General features: G+C 31.6%; 2 protein-coding genes across 2 annotated transcripts; one reads left to right on the forward strand and one right to left on the reverse strand.

Moving 5' to 3' along the window:
* On the reverse strand, positions 1,035-2,430 carry LOC104787779 (putative F-box protein At1g70960). The gene has a single exon (XM_010513411.2). The coding sequence runs from the start codon at positions 2,388-2,390 to the stop codon at positions 1,197-1,199; it is 1,194 nt and encodes a 397-aa protein (XP_010511713.1). The 5' UTR covers positions 2,391-2,430; the 3' UTR covers positions 1,035-1,196.
* Positions 10,117-14,644, forward strand: LOC104789677 (E3 ubiquitin-protein ligase SINA-like 1; the record flags this gene model as incomplete). The annotated part of the gene is given in 6 exon segments (XM_010515338.1): positions 10,117-10,288; positions 12,866-12,879; positions 13,020-13,054; positions 13,056-13,365; positions 14,082-14,111; positions 14,114-14,644. Coding segments are annotated over 6 exon segments (1,092 nt in total), but the record flags the coding sequence as incomplete, so codon positions are not given.

Below are 19,975 nucleotides of genomic sequence, written 5' to 3' on the forward strand. Positions count from 1 at the left end.
CACAGATCTCATTTGAGCTTTTTTTCATCTTCTTTTCTAACCCTTGCATGCGCGTTACTTAAAAGTATTTATTAAAGCGATCTGGCTTTTTTTAAATCAGTTAGAAATCGTTATTTAATGAGAGTTAAGCACTGATCTGTTTTGGTTTGTGTGATTTTGGAACATGTCCAACGAATTAGGGTTTTGCGGCTGTCTAGTGTCTATAGATCTAATCTGTATATGAGATAGAAAGTAGAAACCATGTCATCTCTAGCCGTTTGATCTGAAAAATATTGATCTCAAACTGATTGGTTTGTGTGTGGGATTATAGGTGTATCCACTGTTTGCTGCAGTGGGAGTTGCTGTTGGAATTTGCGGGATGCAGCTTGTTAGGAACATCTCCACCAACCCTGAAGTCAGGTACATATATATACATACTGTCACTAATCATGAGGTCTCTTGACCAATGATTAATCGAGTTATTCGTTCATGACCTATTTACATTTGTATATATAATTTTTTTTTCTCTATCTAGCTAGCATGTCCTATTGTATGAAAGGTTGATTTGGGTGTATATTAACATGTGGAAGTGAAACTGGTACGTGTATATATTAGGGTGACAAAGGAGAATAGGACGGCTGGTATACTTGACAACCACGCAGAAGGAGAGAGGTACGCGGAGCACGGTCTGAGGAAGTTTGTGCGCAACAAAGCTCCTCAAATCATGCCATCTATCAATGGCTTCTTCTCCGACCCCAAGTACTGAAATGAAGGAGACTTATCAATTATCATGTTAGGGATTTGGGAATAAAACATGGTGTGATTGTTTCTAGTACACCATATTTCGTCTGTATGAAAACCATATCACTTAAAAACAGTTTTGAAATGGTTATGATGTTGAAGATTATAATTTAATTTGTCTTGGTAATAATGGTAATAATGGATGAATTTGAGAGTTAAACACTAGTGGCCCTTGGATTTCGCACCTTGGTTCCTCTGTTTCTTGTTTTGTATTAAACCATCACTTGAAACATCTTGGAAATGGTATATTAAGTGGCAATCAAACATGTTTTTGATAACGACAAAGAATTAACAATCCCAAATAGTATTAATTATATATCACTCGAGAGACAACATTATTTTTTAGCATAAAATAAAATATGACAACAATCCCAATAAGACCAGACCAGTACTACTTGAAAAACAGACAAGATTATTCACATAAGCCAAGTACTATCAACATGATCCAAGAAAGTGCAAAAACCTATCAGTGGAGGACCATTAAACAAGTGTTCAATCTTAAACCTTCTGAGTTTTTGCGTTTCTGTATTGTAATACAGCACAGTGGGTGCTTCATCAACAAAACTGTCTGGTGCGAAAACAAGTTCTTTTGTTCCAATGGTACCTATGAAACGAAACCACCTCCTATTTTCAACAGTTTCTATCCACCTCCTATTTTCAATAGTTTCTTTCCAACCAGAAACCACAATGTCTTCTTTTAACCAGACTCCTATTTCATTTCTAGCCCATATTCTCAAAAGTCCAGTGTATTCGTCAACCATAATAGATACGGCAATTTTCCCATTGTAATTCACCACGTCCCAACCACGACGAGTAAAGTTAATTTGCTTAGGTAAATCAATGACACTAAAGTTTTCAGACGTTAAGTTGAAGCACATGATCAGAGATTTGTCACTATTGGTGTCATGAGCTCCATAGTACAAAACCCCTCCTTTAAATAGTCCTTCAGTATATGGTTCATGATCACGCTTGCATTTGATCCGTCTCCAAGTTTCTCCACCGGATCCCACCGTGCAAATCTGATATCTCCTAGACTGTTTCCACCATGTTACACATAAAACCTTGAATACCTTCGAAGCTTCATCGTATCCGAAAAAAGAATCTATGGTTTTTCTTTCATTCGCTTGGATCTCCGGTAAAGTCCGAAACATTTTCGTACCCGGATTGCAAATCACAAACTTAGTATTCAACTGTAGACAGATCAAACCTCGGACGGGTTGAGAAACTCTAGAGCCCATTGGCTCACGAGGGATACGCAACTGTTGTTGACCAGAGGACAACAATGGTTCCTCCTCTTGATAAACAGAGTGACACAACACCTCCTTGTCATATCGGCTATACATAAGTTTTTCCTCTTGATCATAAACAGAGTGATACCACAACGCCTCATGTTCAGGTGGATGGGGTAAAGATCGCTTTACCCAGAACATCAGTCGAGGCCTTGTCGATGATCTCCTCAAGTAAAGATTTTTGAAGTCTTCCCCACGGATAAGAGAGGCCCATTGCTTCGAGATGACAATGCATTTCACCAAGGATTTCAGAGGCAGCCGTGACAGAATGTCCATTTGTAGATCTAGCGGAAGTGTTTCGAAACTTGTTGGCTTGTCCATTTGTTTTTCTTCTTAATTCTTTTTCTCTAATGTATTAATTATGATGTGCTTGCTCTAATGTATTAGACAAAACCACAGATGTGATGTATTTATAGGAAAATCTTAACATCTCTGTTTAATGAGATGAGTAGGAGACTTTAGTTTAACTTGTTGCGTCGTATCTTTTATTCTTTACTTTTAGTTTCTTAACTCTCTCAAGTTTGTTTACATCTAAAAACAAAAGAAGAAATTTTAGTTCCACACGCTAAAAACTTACTAAAATTACTAGCCAATTAGCATTGAGATCATTGGATACCAAGTTTATGATTATGAACGTGACTGCTGATACATTCGCTTTAGTAGCTCAGTTCTTGCGAGTTGAATCACACGTCAAAACATATTAACTTGACGACATTTATTTCTTTCTTTTAACCGCAAGAAAAATTAACGGAAATTAAAGGGTTTTAGATCACTTTTAAGAAGAAAAGAAAGGTGTCACACGTCAAAAACTCACTAATATCGTCTATTTATGAGTAATTATTAACAGAGAGGTTTGGTGCACCGCATCATGCCTTGAAATAAGGTTCTTTCATCGTAGACATCTATCTACTCGTCGATCCACAAAAAACAACAATTCGAATTCAAAAACAGAAAACACGTCTTAACTTTTTAAAGAAGCAGCTAGCTTTTTTTTTCTTTCTCTACAGTACGTAACACGGCCAACTTGAACGTTATATCACATTGGGTTAATTAAGTAACGTATAAGTTATATGCATTTTAAACATAATCAAGTATATTGTTAAATGCTAATCGACACAACTAATAATATTAACCTACCATTGACGTTTAGATACTGTGTAATAATAATATCCACTAACACGCCGTGGCCTTTAAACAATTTTCTTATTATCCGAAGACAAAATTATATATACATCAAGTGTAAGTATCGTTGCCACAAGACACGTTCACCCTCATTGACCTCGTTAGCTAGTCGTTATTTTATAAAAACATTTCAATAATGATCGTACGTTGTCTCACATCAATAGATATACATTGAAAAAGACAATCGAACCAAACAAAAAACAAAAAAAAAAGAGTAGGAAGAAAATTACTACTCCTCTCTTAATGATGATGATTTCCACTCAAGATTCAATCACAAGTTCACAATAAGCAGAAAGATTTTGGTGCCAAGTGTGTGTGACTTAAAAGGTTTTAGTTCATCGTGCACACCTAGTCGTTAATCCACCAAAGCCAATTTCAAATATAGAAACACGTTTTAACTCTCTCTTTTTTTTTCGAAGTTTTTACAGCCTTTCACTTAGTTTGTTTTATACACAATTGTTGAAAGGGACGCATTAAAAAGTTATTCTCCGATTCTTGTAAGAGTGTTGTTTCATCTATCTTCTAGACTGAAACAATAACTACGCTGACACATCAAATATGATTTTAAAAAGGGTACTAATTGATTTTCGATCTAAAATATAGATATACTAGAAGTCATTCCGTGCTACGCACGGATTTAGCTTACATTGTTTTTGAATTTTAGTAATTTGGATATTATAGTTCTTTTATTTGTTTACTCAGCAATTGTTATTTTAATGATTTTTAAAATATACTGATCATTTCAATATTTTTTGGGTTCTTTTGTTTAGTGTTACTTAAATTTTCCTTTTATATGTAGTATTAGAGTATTTCAACATGTAGAGAAATTTTTGATTACATAGTAGTGTGTTTATGGTTTTTTCTCTCTTTAGACTTTCAAGACATATTAAGCATTCTCCATCTTTTTATTTTCTTTCTTGCGTTTGCACAAATTATATTACCACTGACATCTACAAAAACATGAAAATTTTGGAAAATAACTTACATGAATACAATCTAAATATGAAATTTAGGTAAACAACAATGAACTTAATAAATATATTTTACCAGCTAATTTTTGGTGAGGTAAAAAATGCAATCACATCCCTCAATATAATTTATTCTTTATACATTCTAATACAAATTAAAATTTTTTTACGAAATTTTAATAATGAAAATGAATCCAAGTAAATAAAGTTATAAAAAATTACTCTAAGTTTTGGTGTAGTATAAAAATGCAATAGTTTTGTTCCATCGCCGAAATGATTGTTTAGATCTGTCTTTTTAGCTTTATCATAAATGCAATTGAATAAAACAAATATTTATTTTCTCGTACCTATTTAGAAGAAAAACCGCAGAATATTATAATATCAAATGTCATAATAAAAAAGTGTCTTAGGAAGTAAAATATTATATGTGAAAGTGGAAAATGTTATGAGAATATTAGTTGATCTTTTATTTTTAAGATGGTTAATCTAAAGCTATTTGATACTAAGATTCCTAAAAAATGATACCAATATACAATTAGCATATATTACTCACAAGTCACAACTATAGAAGTCAAATTAATTAATATAGAAAAATGCAACTCATATCATGCTATGATATAAAAAGACATCACAATNAATTAATTGATATAAAAAGACATCACAATCTTAACAACATGATTTTTTTAAGCATATGATAGTAACATCACAAACTAAATTTACAATGGAGAGACTCATATGCATCGTCTTATAAGAAGAAGTTTTAGTCTACTTTATACACTGTTAATTATAATATAGTAATTTTAAAATGCTACTAATAATCTTAATATAGCGATAATAATGCACTATTATAGAGAGACAAATAATAGCAAAGGAAAAAATGATATCGTTTGTACACCCTCTAAGATGGCACCGACAAAGACAACATTTACAAAATCGCTATCAAAACGAAATGATAGCGTTTTTTCGTGTGCTAAAAATACGCATATTTCTTGTAGTGATGTTGAATATATTAAATCATGATAGTTCATTTTTTCATGAGGTAGTAGTATTAATATAATCAACAAACACAACAACCCTAGAGTAAATATAAAATATGGTTCAAGGCCCGGACCGAGGCCCAACCCATAGGGTAAGCAAATGAAGCCAAGCATTATGGCATCAAATTTTTTGGAACCCGCATACTTTAGACCAGAAGTTTTTTTTTTCTTTTATGTAGAAAAAAATAAAATTATAAGTTCAGTTATTATTAGATTTTTTTTATAAGTTCAAGTGTTATATAAGAAAAACATATATTTTTCATGTAGATATATCCAATTTGTATAAATATTTAAATAAATATGAAAACATTGAAAAGACAAAAAAATGTGAGCAAGCAAAACGAACATATTTCGGTTTATGGACTTAGAAACTATCTTATGAAAATAATTTTTTATATTACTATTCTTATTATTTTATTTACGATAATGAAAATGGTTTCTTAAAAACAAAGTGGCATAGGTCATCCAAAATTGCCGGACCGGTCCATGGAGATTAGGAAATACATACATAAACACTCTAATGAATAAGTAAATTTGTCAAACATTCTCACATTATATTTTTCTGATGCATTTTTAATGCAAACAATAAACATGATAACCTGCAAAAAAAATATTTAAAATTATTCAAGAATACCTATTGAAATATGGAAAATATATAAAAATAATATAATTCTTCATAGGAACCTAATGACTGAAATTAAATAATCATGACTGAAAAAATCTCTTAAAATGAGAGCAATTAGGGACTCAAATTTAATTTTATGGAAAACTGATTGAATTCTAATATTATGGAAAACAAATAGGTAATATCTAATGGGGAATAAATAAGTAAGCAATTATCAAATTACTTACATAAAACATCCCACCATTAGATTATATAGGATTAAACTCCAGAAACTAAACCCAGTAATGGATACTCAGAAATTAAAATTTTACTCAAAAATTTATGAATTTATAAGATAATTTTGAGAACACGTAAACATCTACAATCTAACATAATTTAGATTCCTTTCTTGCTTATGAATCATTTATAAGATGGAAACCCATAAATAAATTTTTGACATAATTTAGAATCCGTTCTTGCTGTGAATCATACATAAGATTGAAACATATTTTTATAATGTCAAAATAACCTATAATCAGATTGTTTTTAGGATGAAACCACAAACTGATAAATGGTGGGTTTAGATTGGAAAGGTCTAATTGAAGAAGGGAAGAAGGAAATGAAGCCAAGCATTATGGCATCAAATTTTTTGGAACCCGCATACTTTAGACCAGAAGTTTTTTTTTCTTTTATGTAGAAAAAAATAAAATTATAAGTTCAGTTATTATTAGATTTTTTTTATAAGTTCAAGTTTTATATAAGAAAAACATATATTTTTCATGTAGATATATCCAATTTGTATAAATATTTAAATAAATATGAAAACATTGAAAAGACAAAAAAATGTGAGCAAGCAAAACGAACATATTTCGGTTTATGGACTTAGAAACTATCTTATGAAAATAATTTTTTATATTACTATTCTTATTATTTTATTTACGATAATGAAAATGGTTTCTTAAAAACAAAGTGGCATAGGTCATCCAAAATTGCCGGACCGGTCCATGGAGATTAGGAAATACATACATAAACACTCTAATGAATAAGTAAATTTGTCAAACATTCTCACATTATATTTTTCTGATGCATTTTTAATGCAAACAATAAACATGATAACCTGCAAAAAAAATATTTAAAATTATTCAAGAATACCTATTGAAATATGGAAAATATATAAAAATAATATAATTCTTCATAGGAACCTAATGACTGAAATTAAATAATCATGACTGAAAAAATCTCTTAAAATGAGAGCAATTAGGGACTCAAATTTAATTTTATGGAAAACTGATTGAATTCTAATATTATGGAAAACAAATAGGTAATATCTAATGGGGAATAAATAAGTAAGCAATTATCAAATTACTTACATAAAACATCCCACCATTAGATTATATAGGATTAAACTCCAGAAACTAAACCCAGTAATGGATACTCAGAAATTAAAATTTTACTCAAAAATTTATGAATTTATAAGATAATTTTGAGAACACGTAAACATCTACAATCTAACATAATTTAGATTCCTTTCTTGCTTATGAATCATTTATAAGATGGAAACCCATAAATAAATTTTTGACATAATTTAGAATCCGTTCTTGCTGTGAATCATACATAAGATTGAAACATATTTTTATAATGTCAAAATAACCTATAATCAGATTGTTTTTAGGATGAAACCACAAACTGATAAATGGTGGGTTTAGATTGGAAAGGTCTAATTGAAGAAGGGAAGAAGGAAATGTTAAGAGTTTTTTTTTGTTTTATGGGCTTTTAGTAAATTAGGTCCAAAGTATAAATGAATTTAGTTAATTAGGTCCAAACAACAAAAATATACAAGTGTTAGATAGATAATAGGCCAAGTGTCATCTTCTTAGCAAAAGTTGAGAAAAACTTTCTCATATTATATAAGATAATTTAATTATCATCAAATTCCAGTGAGGCTCTTTTATATATTTAAAATAACGTTTTTAAAGGAAAAAAATAACTATAAACATAAACAGGGTAGGAGCCTGTGTGGTTTATGGACTTCGATGGAAGGATCTTAAGCTTTGGTTTGATTTGGCTGTCATGGTTCGTGTTTTCATGTCGTAAGTTCTTTTATGGCTATGTAAGGATTTTTTTTTTTTTTTTGGTAAGAAAACGGGGAACCCTATATTATTAAACTGAAACTAAAGAATTACATGGATCTAAGCGTAAACGTGACTGTTGCTAAGGGAAGATGTTGATGGCTATGTAAGCTTTTGTACCTCCATTCTACTAAATCAGAGTCAGTCATATTTTTCAAATTTTTTGGGTGATCCATCTAAATAGTTCGTTAAATTGTCAAAAACGAACATCATTTTTCATCTCCATTCAAATGAATCATCTGAATGGAGAAACGAACAGGACCTCAATCAAAATAAGCAGAAAGATTCAACTACAAACTTTTTTAACTAAAACAGAGTTTCAACTAGGCATGTCAATTAGGGCCAAAGCCCACGGAATGGCGCTGCCCGGCCCTGAAAACATCGGGTTCGGGATTAAGTATACTAGGTTGAGTTCCGACGGCTTTAACTTCAAGCACACGTGTGACTGTTAATCTAGGCGATGGTTCATGTGCACCATGTACCTGTTGCATTGAAGTTAGCTCATATGTTTCATTGATGTCCGAAAAGGATCCTAGATGATGCATCTGCTGGTATTTGTTTTGTTCAATTCGATTTGGTCTACTTTATCAACATTTTCTCAGCTGTGTTGTTTTCTTTTCAATCTCTAGAAATTTCAATTAGCTCTGATGTCAAAGCAAAACCAATTAAGAAGAAGCTCCCCAGGTCTTGGAGGACACTATAAATCCCAATCCGTGATGCATAATGTTTTTGGCTGATGATTCATTGGCTTTTTGTAGTTTTATGGCTTTTTGAAGAATAAATTTACTCATTGCTTATAAAGTCAGGGGCCAAACTATAATGTACTCTGCTAGTGAGGTTATTATTCCTGGTCTGAAATATCTTTTCAGTGTGGACTAGATTAGCTGGTCATATTGGCATAGCCAAAGTTGTTCCCATAAATTGAAGCGATGAGGTTAAAATGGCATGACAACATTTGGTGAATGGTGATAGACGTGAAATGGCAATACAGTACTTCTAGTATATGAGTATGAATACAAAACATCAACATGAAAAGAAGTAAGTGAAGCTTCAGACACAACTCTGTCCAGTCGTCTCATTTTGTATCATTAACCGCAAAAGCTGCAGATGCACAGGACATAAGAGATTTTGTCTTTGAACCTATCATCTTATGCACCCGTTTTGTAGCGTCGCAGTTTTGGACTTTTCAATATGTACACTGATTGTAAGTAAAAGAGCAACACGATTTTCATAGAAGACAGAACAGATAGGAGCATTCAGGTTTATCAATTATGGGAGAGTACATCTGAAGTAATTTTTTACTATTGTAGGGTGATAATAATTTTTTACTATTAAGTATTAATATTAATTTTTTACGCTTGTAACTCTATAATTTTTTACTACAGAAAATAATAATTTCTTGTCTGAAATTCTCTTACAAACAGAGAAAGCTTTTATAAACTTTAGCAACATTTCTACCAGTTTTTCCACTTTTTCCAACTTATTTTCTTAAAGTCGAACAAGTAAAAAGTAAAAACTTTGATTGAAAAAATTGAACCAACCAAAATCAAAATATATTAAGCAGAATCGATGTATTCAAACTTTCAAAGTACCAATAGCATACAAGTATTTGGTAATTCCCTAGGTGATAGTAACACTTCTTCTCCCAAGTATATACTTCTTCCGTTTCAAAATATAGGATGTTTTAGAGAAGTTTGTTGTTTCATAATATAGGATGTTTTCAAATTTCAATGCAACTTTTAAATTAGTTTAGTAGTTTATATTATACAGTATTGTTTCTGATTGGTTGAACTTATTAAAAGTAAAGTCTTCTTAATCTGCGTGTTTTGCTTAAAACATCTTATATTTTGAAACGGAGGGAGTATTAGATTTCCAATATTACACAACTGTCATTTACTATTTATTTTCCTAAAACATTCGGAACTTATTAAAAATGAAAGTAATAGCAAACGTCTCAGCGGGAAAAACATAAAACGGAAACACTAGGGTTTTACTCAATCTGTTTACATAATAGCAACAAAAGCGACCTATCAAATTCCACACTTAGTAACAAAAGCGACCTATATAAAATCTGTTTAAGCGATTCCGATCGGAAATCCAGACTTACGAGCTCCAGATTCCGATACCATGGTCGGAGAAGCGTCGAGCAGCCGCCCAAAGAGGCAACAAGTACCTTCCATTGCTCAATCCGTAATCCCAGATGGTGGTGAAGAAGATGCGGTGGAAGTGGAACGATGGGGGACGTTGTTCGAGTTAGATCTTCTCGACTGTCCCATTTGTTGTGTCACACTCACGAACCGTCACTACAAGAAAACATGTATTTTGGGACCATCAAAAGCGTCACAAAATTGTCACAAAATAGCTATTTGAGACTAACTTGAAACTAAATGAGATGGTCGCTAATAATTGGTCGCAAATTTAGAAAGTGACAAAATAGTCGCAAATATGCGACTGAATAGTAACAATAAAAAGGGATCGTATATCAGCGACTACATTAAGACTAACTATTATAGTCCTACTTAGAGACTAAATTGTGACTAAAACTTTAGTGATTATTTTGTGACATTCCGAGGTTAATTCACAAAAAATATATATATATTATTTTATATTATATTATTTTATTTTAATTTAGTTTATTTTGTCTCACATTATTTTTTATATTAATAAATAAATTACACTAATGATTTTTCTTTATTAAATATTAATTTCGAAATATACATGTGCGTATATACATTTTGCCTCACATCATTTTTCATTTGAATAAATAAATTACAGAAATGATTTTTCTTTATTAAATATAAATATTAATTTCGATATATACATGTGCATATATACATAAAAAATATACATGTGTATAGTATCGACGTTGTGGATGGCCCGTGAAAAGCTTGCCGGCGACGAGTTTTTCAGGCGGTGGAGGAAAAGGAGAGGGAGATTGGTAACGTGTCGGCAGAGAGGAGTACGCTCGAGACGGAGTAATGACGGAGGATTCGAGATCTGGTGGTGGAGGATGGCGAAAGCTTTGAGATCTGTTGGTGTGAACGAGAACAGAAGCTTCGAGATATGATGTGGTGAAGGACGGCAGAAGCTTCTAAGTGTGGTTGGTGGTGGTGGTGAGCGACGGAAGCTCCGAGATCTAGTGGTGATGAAGCCGTGAAGGCGGAAGCTTTGAGATCTGGGGGAAAATGTGAGAAAAGAAGAATCGATTGGTAGATGAAGGATAAAGGTGAATGGGTTAGTTGATTTGTGTTCGTTGTGTCTAAATTGACCACCTTATCGAAAAATGTAGAACTTTGAAGAAACGAGACAAGGAGGAAAATAAGAGAGAAAGGGGAATAGAAGGAGAAGATATGGACCGTTGGATCTAATTAATTCAATGGTGGATGATTGCAATCCTTATCTTTATGTATCAGCCAATCAGAAGCTTTCTTCTTTTAAAGTGAATAAAATCCAAGAACACTCTTATAAACATTCTTATCAATTTATCTTAACTAAGGAAAAATAGAAATAATCCATGAATATTATAAATAAGCTAATAGTGTTTATTTTATTTATTTTAGGAAGTACTGTATATTTCACAATAATTAATTAAATTTAGGCTTTCAATGATTATATTTTTTGTGAAAATTTAAGTGTTGAATTTTAATTTGAAATATATATATATATATATATATCAGTTAAAAAAAATAAAACAATGTTTTGATAAGTTAGTTTTATAAGATGCAAAACTAACAATTCACCACTGAAATCATAAGATGCAAAACTAACAACTCACTACTGAAATCACATGTAACACTTGTACATGTAATATAAAATACAAATATTTTGTTAAAACATTGAGAACAAGAGTTCTATAGAGATTTTTGTGTATATATTAGTTCAACCCAATCTAGAAACTTAACATATTAACATTATATAATGTGAGTTTGGAAATTAAAATTCCAAGATTTAATAAAAAGTAGTAAAGTAGTCACAATATAGTAGCACAATCGATGTTAGTTTGTGACATACTTGCGACTATATCATAAATTATTATACACGGTCGCAAAATAAGTCGCAAACTCGTCATTAAAAAGTAGTAAAATAGTGACATATAACACAAGTCCCAAACAAGTGGCAAAATCGTCGTGAATTGTAACTATTTTGTGACGATTTGATATACATCACAAAACAAAATCTTGAATTCTACACATAATGGTTAAAACTGTTACTATAAGTCACTCATGTTAGTAGTATATAGTAGATATATGAAGTAAAAATTAGCAAAACTTTGTTTTCACACCTTAGTTTTGAAAATTTTCTAAATTCCTAAACATTCTCATAAAAAGAACATGTAACACTTAACTTAGATTTGAACCTTATACATGTTTTGTTTCTAAACATTGATATTTAAGATTTTGACAAAGTTATTATAACTAAGTTCAATCAAATCAAAGCATATACGTATAACTAAACATGTAAATAAATCTCAAATGTGAAATTTTGATTTTTAAAAAATCGAGAGTGGGTAAATAGTCTCAAATTAGTAGCTAAATCAGGTGTTAGTCGCAAATTCTTTAAGTGTTAGTCGCAAAAAGAGTTGTACATTTGCAACTAATTTGCGACTATTTTACATACTAAAACAGTAGTCGCACATCGGTCTCAAATTGTGATTACTTCGCGACCAAAAAATTTTCGTCGCAAACAAGTCACAATCTAGTTGCTAAGATGAGACTGTTGTGTGACCACTTTATATCGTTGTTAATAAGCAACATTTTTCTGACCGTTTATACTGTAGTCGTTTATACGTCTTAAAGTAGTCACATAAGGGTTGCTCTTTTTTGTGACCAAAAAAATAGTCACAAACTGGAGTCCCAAAATGCATGTTTTCTTGTAGTGCGTATCTTTCAGGTATCTTTCTCTTCTTACTTTCACCACTCTACCCAGGAAGATATTGTCAAATGGGACTTTAGCTTTTGTTGATTACAGTGAATTAGCTACAAAATCCTTGCTTTTATATGAGTTTGTAATCGGAGTTTTGTTTGTCTCAGTGTGACAATGGACATGTAGCGTGCCCTTCTTGCTGTGAAAAAATGCTTTGCTTGCACTTTGCCTATTGGTAAGTATCGATGTAGAAGAATGGAGAGAGTTGTTGAAGCAGTCATTGTCTCAAACGTCAAACATCGTTACACCGTGGTGGTTAAAAAGAAGATCCAATCCTTCGGTGGAGAAGCGTCGAGCAGCGGCCGAAGGAGGCAACGAGTTCTCTTAGTTTTTGAAGAAGAATGTGAGACTGATGGTGGAGGAGATTTGGTGGTACGGCCTGGGAAGTTGTTCGAGCTCGATCTTCTCGATTGTCCTGTTTGCTGTGATGCACTCACGGATCATATCTTTCAGGTGTTTGTTACTACTACTACTACTTCTTCCTGGTTGGTTTATAGTTATTTTGGAGACTGCTGTGGTTTTAGGATGAGAGTGATTAGGTTGAAATCCATGCCTTAGAAGACTACAGTAATTCTAGTGATTTGATGATTTCAGAATTTCAAAAACTGTGTGGTTGAATGATTTTTTGGGTAAAACGTTGGATAAGGAAGATGATAATTGAAGGAAATGAAGACTGTAGTCATGTATGTATGTGGTCATGTGTGACTGTAGCCCCGGTTTTTGTTGATGAAAGAAACATATGTGAATCTTTAAGGATAATTGTGATTAGCTAGATGTTAATTTCCCTTACATGTGGTTAACATCGATGAAGTTCATAACGATGGTTCGATGTTGATTTCTTAACAATGATTCATAAAGAACATTTTTTCAAAGCAAACGAGTCTTGTGAATATATTTTTCTTTACGAAACCTAATGGATGATTGTCCTTCCCAGATAACATTTGTATGAGTTACTAGTTTTACATTTGTATATGCTTTGTATTTAGTTCTAGTTTCATTGACTTGTAAATTATAATCCTAGTAACTAACTCTGTGTGGTTATTATTTTCAGTGTGACAATGGACACATAGCTTGTTCTTCTTGCTGCACAAAACTGAGGCACATATGCCCTTCCTGCAGTTTGCCCATTGGTATCAATCGATGCAGAATAATGGAGAAAGTTGTTAAAGCAATCATTTTCCCTTGCCCAAACGCCAAACATGGTTGTAACGAGACGATCTCTTATGGCAAAGAATTAGCCCACAAGAAGAAATGCAGCTTCGTTCTGTGCTACTGTCCTGCACTGAACTGCAACTACTCCAGCGTGTACAAGAATCTCTACAGTCATTACGCTGCTAATCACAAGGACACTAACAAACGTTTCAGGTATGGCTATTCCCATCATGTATACCTGGACATTGAGACGAAGATTTCGGTCCTTCAGGAATATGCGGATGGTCCATTAGTTGTGGTTCAGTGTTTCAAGGAACCACAAGGAATGTATTTTACTGTGAACTGTATAGCACCTCCTTCTCCAGGAGTTGGAAAGTTTTCCTATGATATATCCTACTCGACGGCAGGTAACACTATGACATTTACATCTTCGAAGATGAATAAATTACAGGAAGTGAGCTTCCAAATTCCGAAGATGGACTTTATGTTAGTTCCTGACTATCTCTTCGATCCGAGGTTTTTGTTGAAGCATATGCGTATTTGCATCCGCAGCCTAGAAGAAGAAGAAGATGAAGAAGAAGAAGATTATGATGATGAAGATGAGGACTAAGAGGAGGGATATCCGTCTTTGGTCGTTTTGTGCATATAACCTTTTAATGCATTGCTGTTGTTTTTTTTGTTGTTGTTGATTTCTACGCACTCTAAAAGGATAATCTTATGGTCCATCATCTTACTTAATGCTTATTTCCTTCTATCCATCATTATACTCATGTGTCTGTTTGTTCTTTGACTCGTGACAATAATTTTCCCCTTCCAGCTTGCCACCTGCAATTTCAAAGCTGGTATCGAGTTGCTTAAACCCTTAGAAACTCTTATAGGCATATTTGCCTCAGTTATCTTATGTTCGATGCAGTGGGGCTGGTTGTTCCGGAATTAAGGTTATAGTGCTTCAGAAGGACTAGGTTTGATTCTTCTAACTTTCTCTGATGAAATTCATGTTCGGTGAGATTGTTTCTGCTAAGTCTAAGAACTCGTTGATGTTGGAAATCCAAGAAGATGTTGGTATTTGTTCTGTTCAATTTGAATTTGCCTAAGTTTATAGCCATTTTGCCTTGAGAATACTCTAGTACATTCCTCTAGCATATTCAAGATCGAGTTATTCGCAAAAAAATAAAAATAATAATAATTACCGCAAAGCTTGTTCATATATATTGGAGGGAGGAATGAATGAAATGATCATATTGGCATAGATGACCAGTTCACACAATCAGAAAGACATGATGATAAAATGGTATATATGACAACCTTTAATAAGTAGATTGATAACAAAGTCCTTTGTTATCTCTATATACCTCTCACATCGTCTTCTTAATTTTGTTTATTTCTTTGGATAAACGCCAAAAATACATCACTGGCAAAATTGGTCATTAGTATATATCAATTGGCAAAATTACGTTTATTTGTTTGGATAAACGCAAAAATACATCAATTAGTATATATTTTGAATTAATAATTTTGGAAATTTATGATATTCGAATTTTTGAGATACTAATGAATCTAAATATTATTAGCAAGCTGTCACGATTTAGGTTTATAGGAAAATCTTTCATTATTAAAAATATATTTTTCTTAATAGTTATAGTTCCTAAAATTACTCTGAAAGATTTGGTTAGTAGTTTAGGTAAATAAGATAACAATTCCTAATTTTTAAAAATACATTTAGAGCTATGATCAAGGAAAAATGTTTGTTATACTTGGTAGATATATTAAGAAACAATTTATTAGTTGTTATAAATATCATATTGTTGACTGTTTTGATTTTGTACTAATATAGTTACTTAGTATACAGGATCTGAATTTGAAATTCATTTTAGTTATTTATAATACTAGGACTCAGACCCACCCGCGATATCACAGGAAAATATTTTAGAAAAAAGTAAATAAATTTAAAATTATGCATTATGAAATCATTTGAATGTAATAGAATAGTTTGAATACATAAACATTAAACATAAACAGTTAGTAAAAACATAACCATCAAAATGAAAACTTATAGACGCAACTGCAAAAAACATTGTTTAAAGTATTATAAATATATATAATATTATATGAAAATTATGAAAAAGTGATCCTAACTAAGAATACTGAACTAATGGTTGTAGTGAGTAAATATAATTTTCTATTAAATAATTATAGTTAAAAATATATTTAATAATGAATAAAAATGTATCAAAGAAAAATTAAAATTAAAATACACAACTTTTATTAACAAAATAAAATAAATTTTAAATATTAAAATAGTTTTTAATGAAAAGTTACAATAAATAGACGCAACTGTAAATTCTATAGTAAATTTTATTAAATTTTTTATATTGCTATCATCATTTCTAAAATTTTAGTTATATTATAGAATATTAGATATTAATATTCAATTATTTAGATTCAACATAAAACAGAAAATTGTTTCAAGGAACAATGATTTGTTATTTATTGATGAAGAGACAAAAATATAGAAAGTTGAAAAGACATGACTATTTAAATAGACACACCTGTTAGAACGAAAAGTTGAGATGAAAAAATATGAATAAAATATAGTGAAAAGACACAACTCTACAATGAACATATACAATTGTTTGAGTTTAAGAAAACAAATAAATTTTTTTTTCACAAAAAATACTACAAAAAGTCACAAATTGTTATTATTATTTTTAAATATTAAAGTATTTTTTAAAGAAAAGTTACGATAAATAGACGCAACCGTAAATTCTATATTAAATTGTATTAAATTTCTCTATTGCTATAATCATTTCTAAAATTTTAGTTAGATTATAGAATAACGTTGAATATTAGATATTAAGATTCAATTATTTAGATTCAACATAAAATGAAAAAATTGTTTCAACAAACTTGTTAGTTACTGATGAAAAGACAAATATAAAGAGAGTTCAAAAGACATGACTATTTAAGCATCAGTGACGTCACACATCTATTAGAACAAAAAGTTGTGATGAAAAAATATAAATAAAATATAGTTTTTTCGTCAAAGTAACTTGTACTAATTTGAATAAAATATAGTTAAAAGACACAACTCTACAATGAATAGATACAACCGTTTGATTTTTAAAAAAAAAAAACCAAAAACTTTACGAAAAATCGCAACTGTTTGCACTTGATTATACCTAATGACCCATATAAACTACTTTTAAATAGAATGCATATTTATTTCTATATTGAAAAGTCAAATTCAAAAACTCACTATATAATCCATCTAACTGTTGGAAAAAAAACTCTAGGTATTTTCATTAAATTTTTATATTTAGAATTAACTAAAAGTTATAAATTACATTCATCATTCCAAAAATCTTTTGTTAAATCAAGAATTGCATGAATTTGTTTATTTTTAAAAGAATGAATGCTAGATAATAATTTAGAAAACTGTAAAAAACGTTGAAATTGAAAATTTATATTATTTTGTGTCATGAAAACAAAATGAAAACAGTTCAAACAGAAAAAATATATACAGATTTCAAAAGATATGAATATTCGAATAAACATAACTCTACAATGAACAGTTGCAACTTTACAAAAAAAACCGTTCCAATGAACAATTGCAATTTTTTGTAAAACATAATATTTCAATTTTCTACAGATTTTTTTGAAAAATTATCCAAAATGTACGATTGAAAAAACACAATTTGTGGTGGCATTTATTCGGATTGCTATTATTCGAAAACTGTAAAAAAAGTTGAGATTGAAATTATAGTTGATTTGTGTCATGGCAAAAAAATGTAAACAGTTCAAACAGACAAATATATATATACATATATATATATATTTAAAAAGATACGAATGTTCCAATTAACACAACTTTACAGTGAACAGTTATTACTTTTCATAAATAACCGTTTTAATGATCCATCACGACTTTTCAGAAAATATCCAAAAGATACAATTGAAAAAACACAACTGTTAGTCGCATTTATTTGGATTGCTATTATTATATAGATATCTAAAAAAAATTGGACTTTTTGGGTTCAGCCCGTTCAGGCTATAAGGTTTTTTGGGCTTAGCCCGACCAGGCTCGGACAAGCCCGAAAAGTCCTTTAACAAATATATTTGTACTTATTTGTTAACATTTTTGTTTGATTGCAATATTTGATTAATGATTTATTGTAAATAAAGTTTTAAACTCTAGTGAAGTGACCTTTGTGCAGTGGCCAATGGTAAGTCCTTAATGCACAAGGCACCATCACACCAGTGATCGAGTCCCACTCTCTATGAATGTAGGGATTTGGCTAATGGACTGGTCTGTTGTGGTCTAATAGTTGACAAAAAAAAAACAAAAGTTTAAAACTCTAATCCTAGTTTTCATATATACTTAATAACCTTACTTCATACTTTTAAAATTTTTATCTATGAAATTTTATATGAATTATATATTTTTTTATTTGGTTAAAGTATAGAAATTTATTTAGTTTTAAACATTTTCTTTTAAATTAAGTTAGTTGTAGTTGAATATAGAAGTGAATATAGATGAGTTATTAAATTAAGTTAGTTGTAGTTGAATATAGAAGTGAATATAGTATACCTTTAAACACTGCTTTTTAAGATTTATACATTTGAATTTTTGATTTGTAAGATAAGCCTAGAAAAGCCTTGTAGTCATGTTAGGGTCCTTGTGGTCCTGTTAGAATCGGACTCGGACTTTAAAATATAAGCTCAGAAATATTTCGGGCCGAGCCGGGCTGGGCTTGAAACGACCGACCTTTTTTTAAAAAAAAAATAATAATAAATAATAAATATAATATATTAAAATAAACTACAGCTAGTGGTCTCATACCCACTAGCCACCTAACAACAAACACATTCAACAGCGGAAATAACCAACCAATATTCAATAATAATCCAATAATAAAATATAACCATATTCCAACATAATCAATATCCAAAACAACAAGAATCATAGAACCAGCAACCTAGCAATGTTCTAATGACCCAACTCTAGCAACCTAGCAATGCCAGACAACACAAAACCGAGTCCCTAGAACATCCTCCTCTTCATTGCCTTGATTCCACGATCACACTTTGCCTTTACCTGCACCACAAACACATATTGCAATGCATGAGTATTTTATAAACACTCAGTAAGGCAATCCTCCCATCTACTGGGCTATACACACAAGCAATAGAGACATCTCTAACCATCAAACAACATTCAACAATCAACAATAACAAACCAAGACTCTGCATCGAGCGACACCAGATGGAGGTTGCGTCGACCGACGCAAGTTCTGCGTCGACCGATGCAAGGTAAACTTGCATCGACCGATGCAAGATATACATCGACCGACGCATGCTCGACATAACACGAAAACCCTAGAGTTTACGCGCCGTCCTCGCATCTGCATCGACCGACGTACAGAGTGCATCGACCGATGCAATGCCGAGCATCATTTTCCTCCGAAGCTTCTCGCCGGATCTTCGTTCCTGCAAACACGAAACTCGATCCCAAGCCACAAAAAAGCTTGCAAACGTCCCAAATAACAATCTAACCAGCCTAACAACACATAACAAGCAAATCAGAGAGATCTCTAGCTTAAGCCATGGTCATGCACTTACCTTTGCCACAGAAGAATCTGAACCTTAAACAAACAAGAACAAGCCTCTAGGAAGCTCCTACAACGATCCCAGCTACAGATCTCTACAGGACGCCTCCAATCTCCCAGAATTCTCAAGAACACTCAGGAACAACTTTTTTCTCTTTCTCTTTTCTCAAAAACGGCCACACAACCACGAATGAGACAAAAACTCGCATCTAAGGGTTTTCCTTAACCCAAAACGCAGCGTTTACTTAAGTCAAAACGCACAGAATTGAACATGCATCGACCGATGCACCATCTGCATCGACCGA

This window comes from Camelina sativa, chromosome 5, assembly GCF_000633955.1.
Source record: "Camelina sativa cultivar DH55 chromosome 5, Cs, whole genome shotgun sequence".
In the NCBI taxonomy this organism is placed as follows: domain Eukaryota; kingdom Viridiplantae; phylum Streptophyta; class Magnoliopsida; order Brassicales; family Brassicaceae; genus Camelina; species Camelina sativa.

Coding starts and splice junctions, on each gene's coding strand:
- LOC104787779 (XM_010513411.2), bottom strand. CDS start 2,390: ATGGACAAGCCAACAAGTTTCGAAACACTTCCGCTAGATCTACAAATG.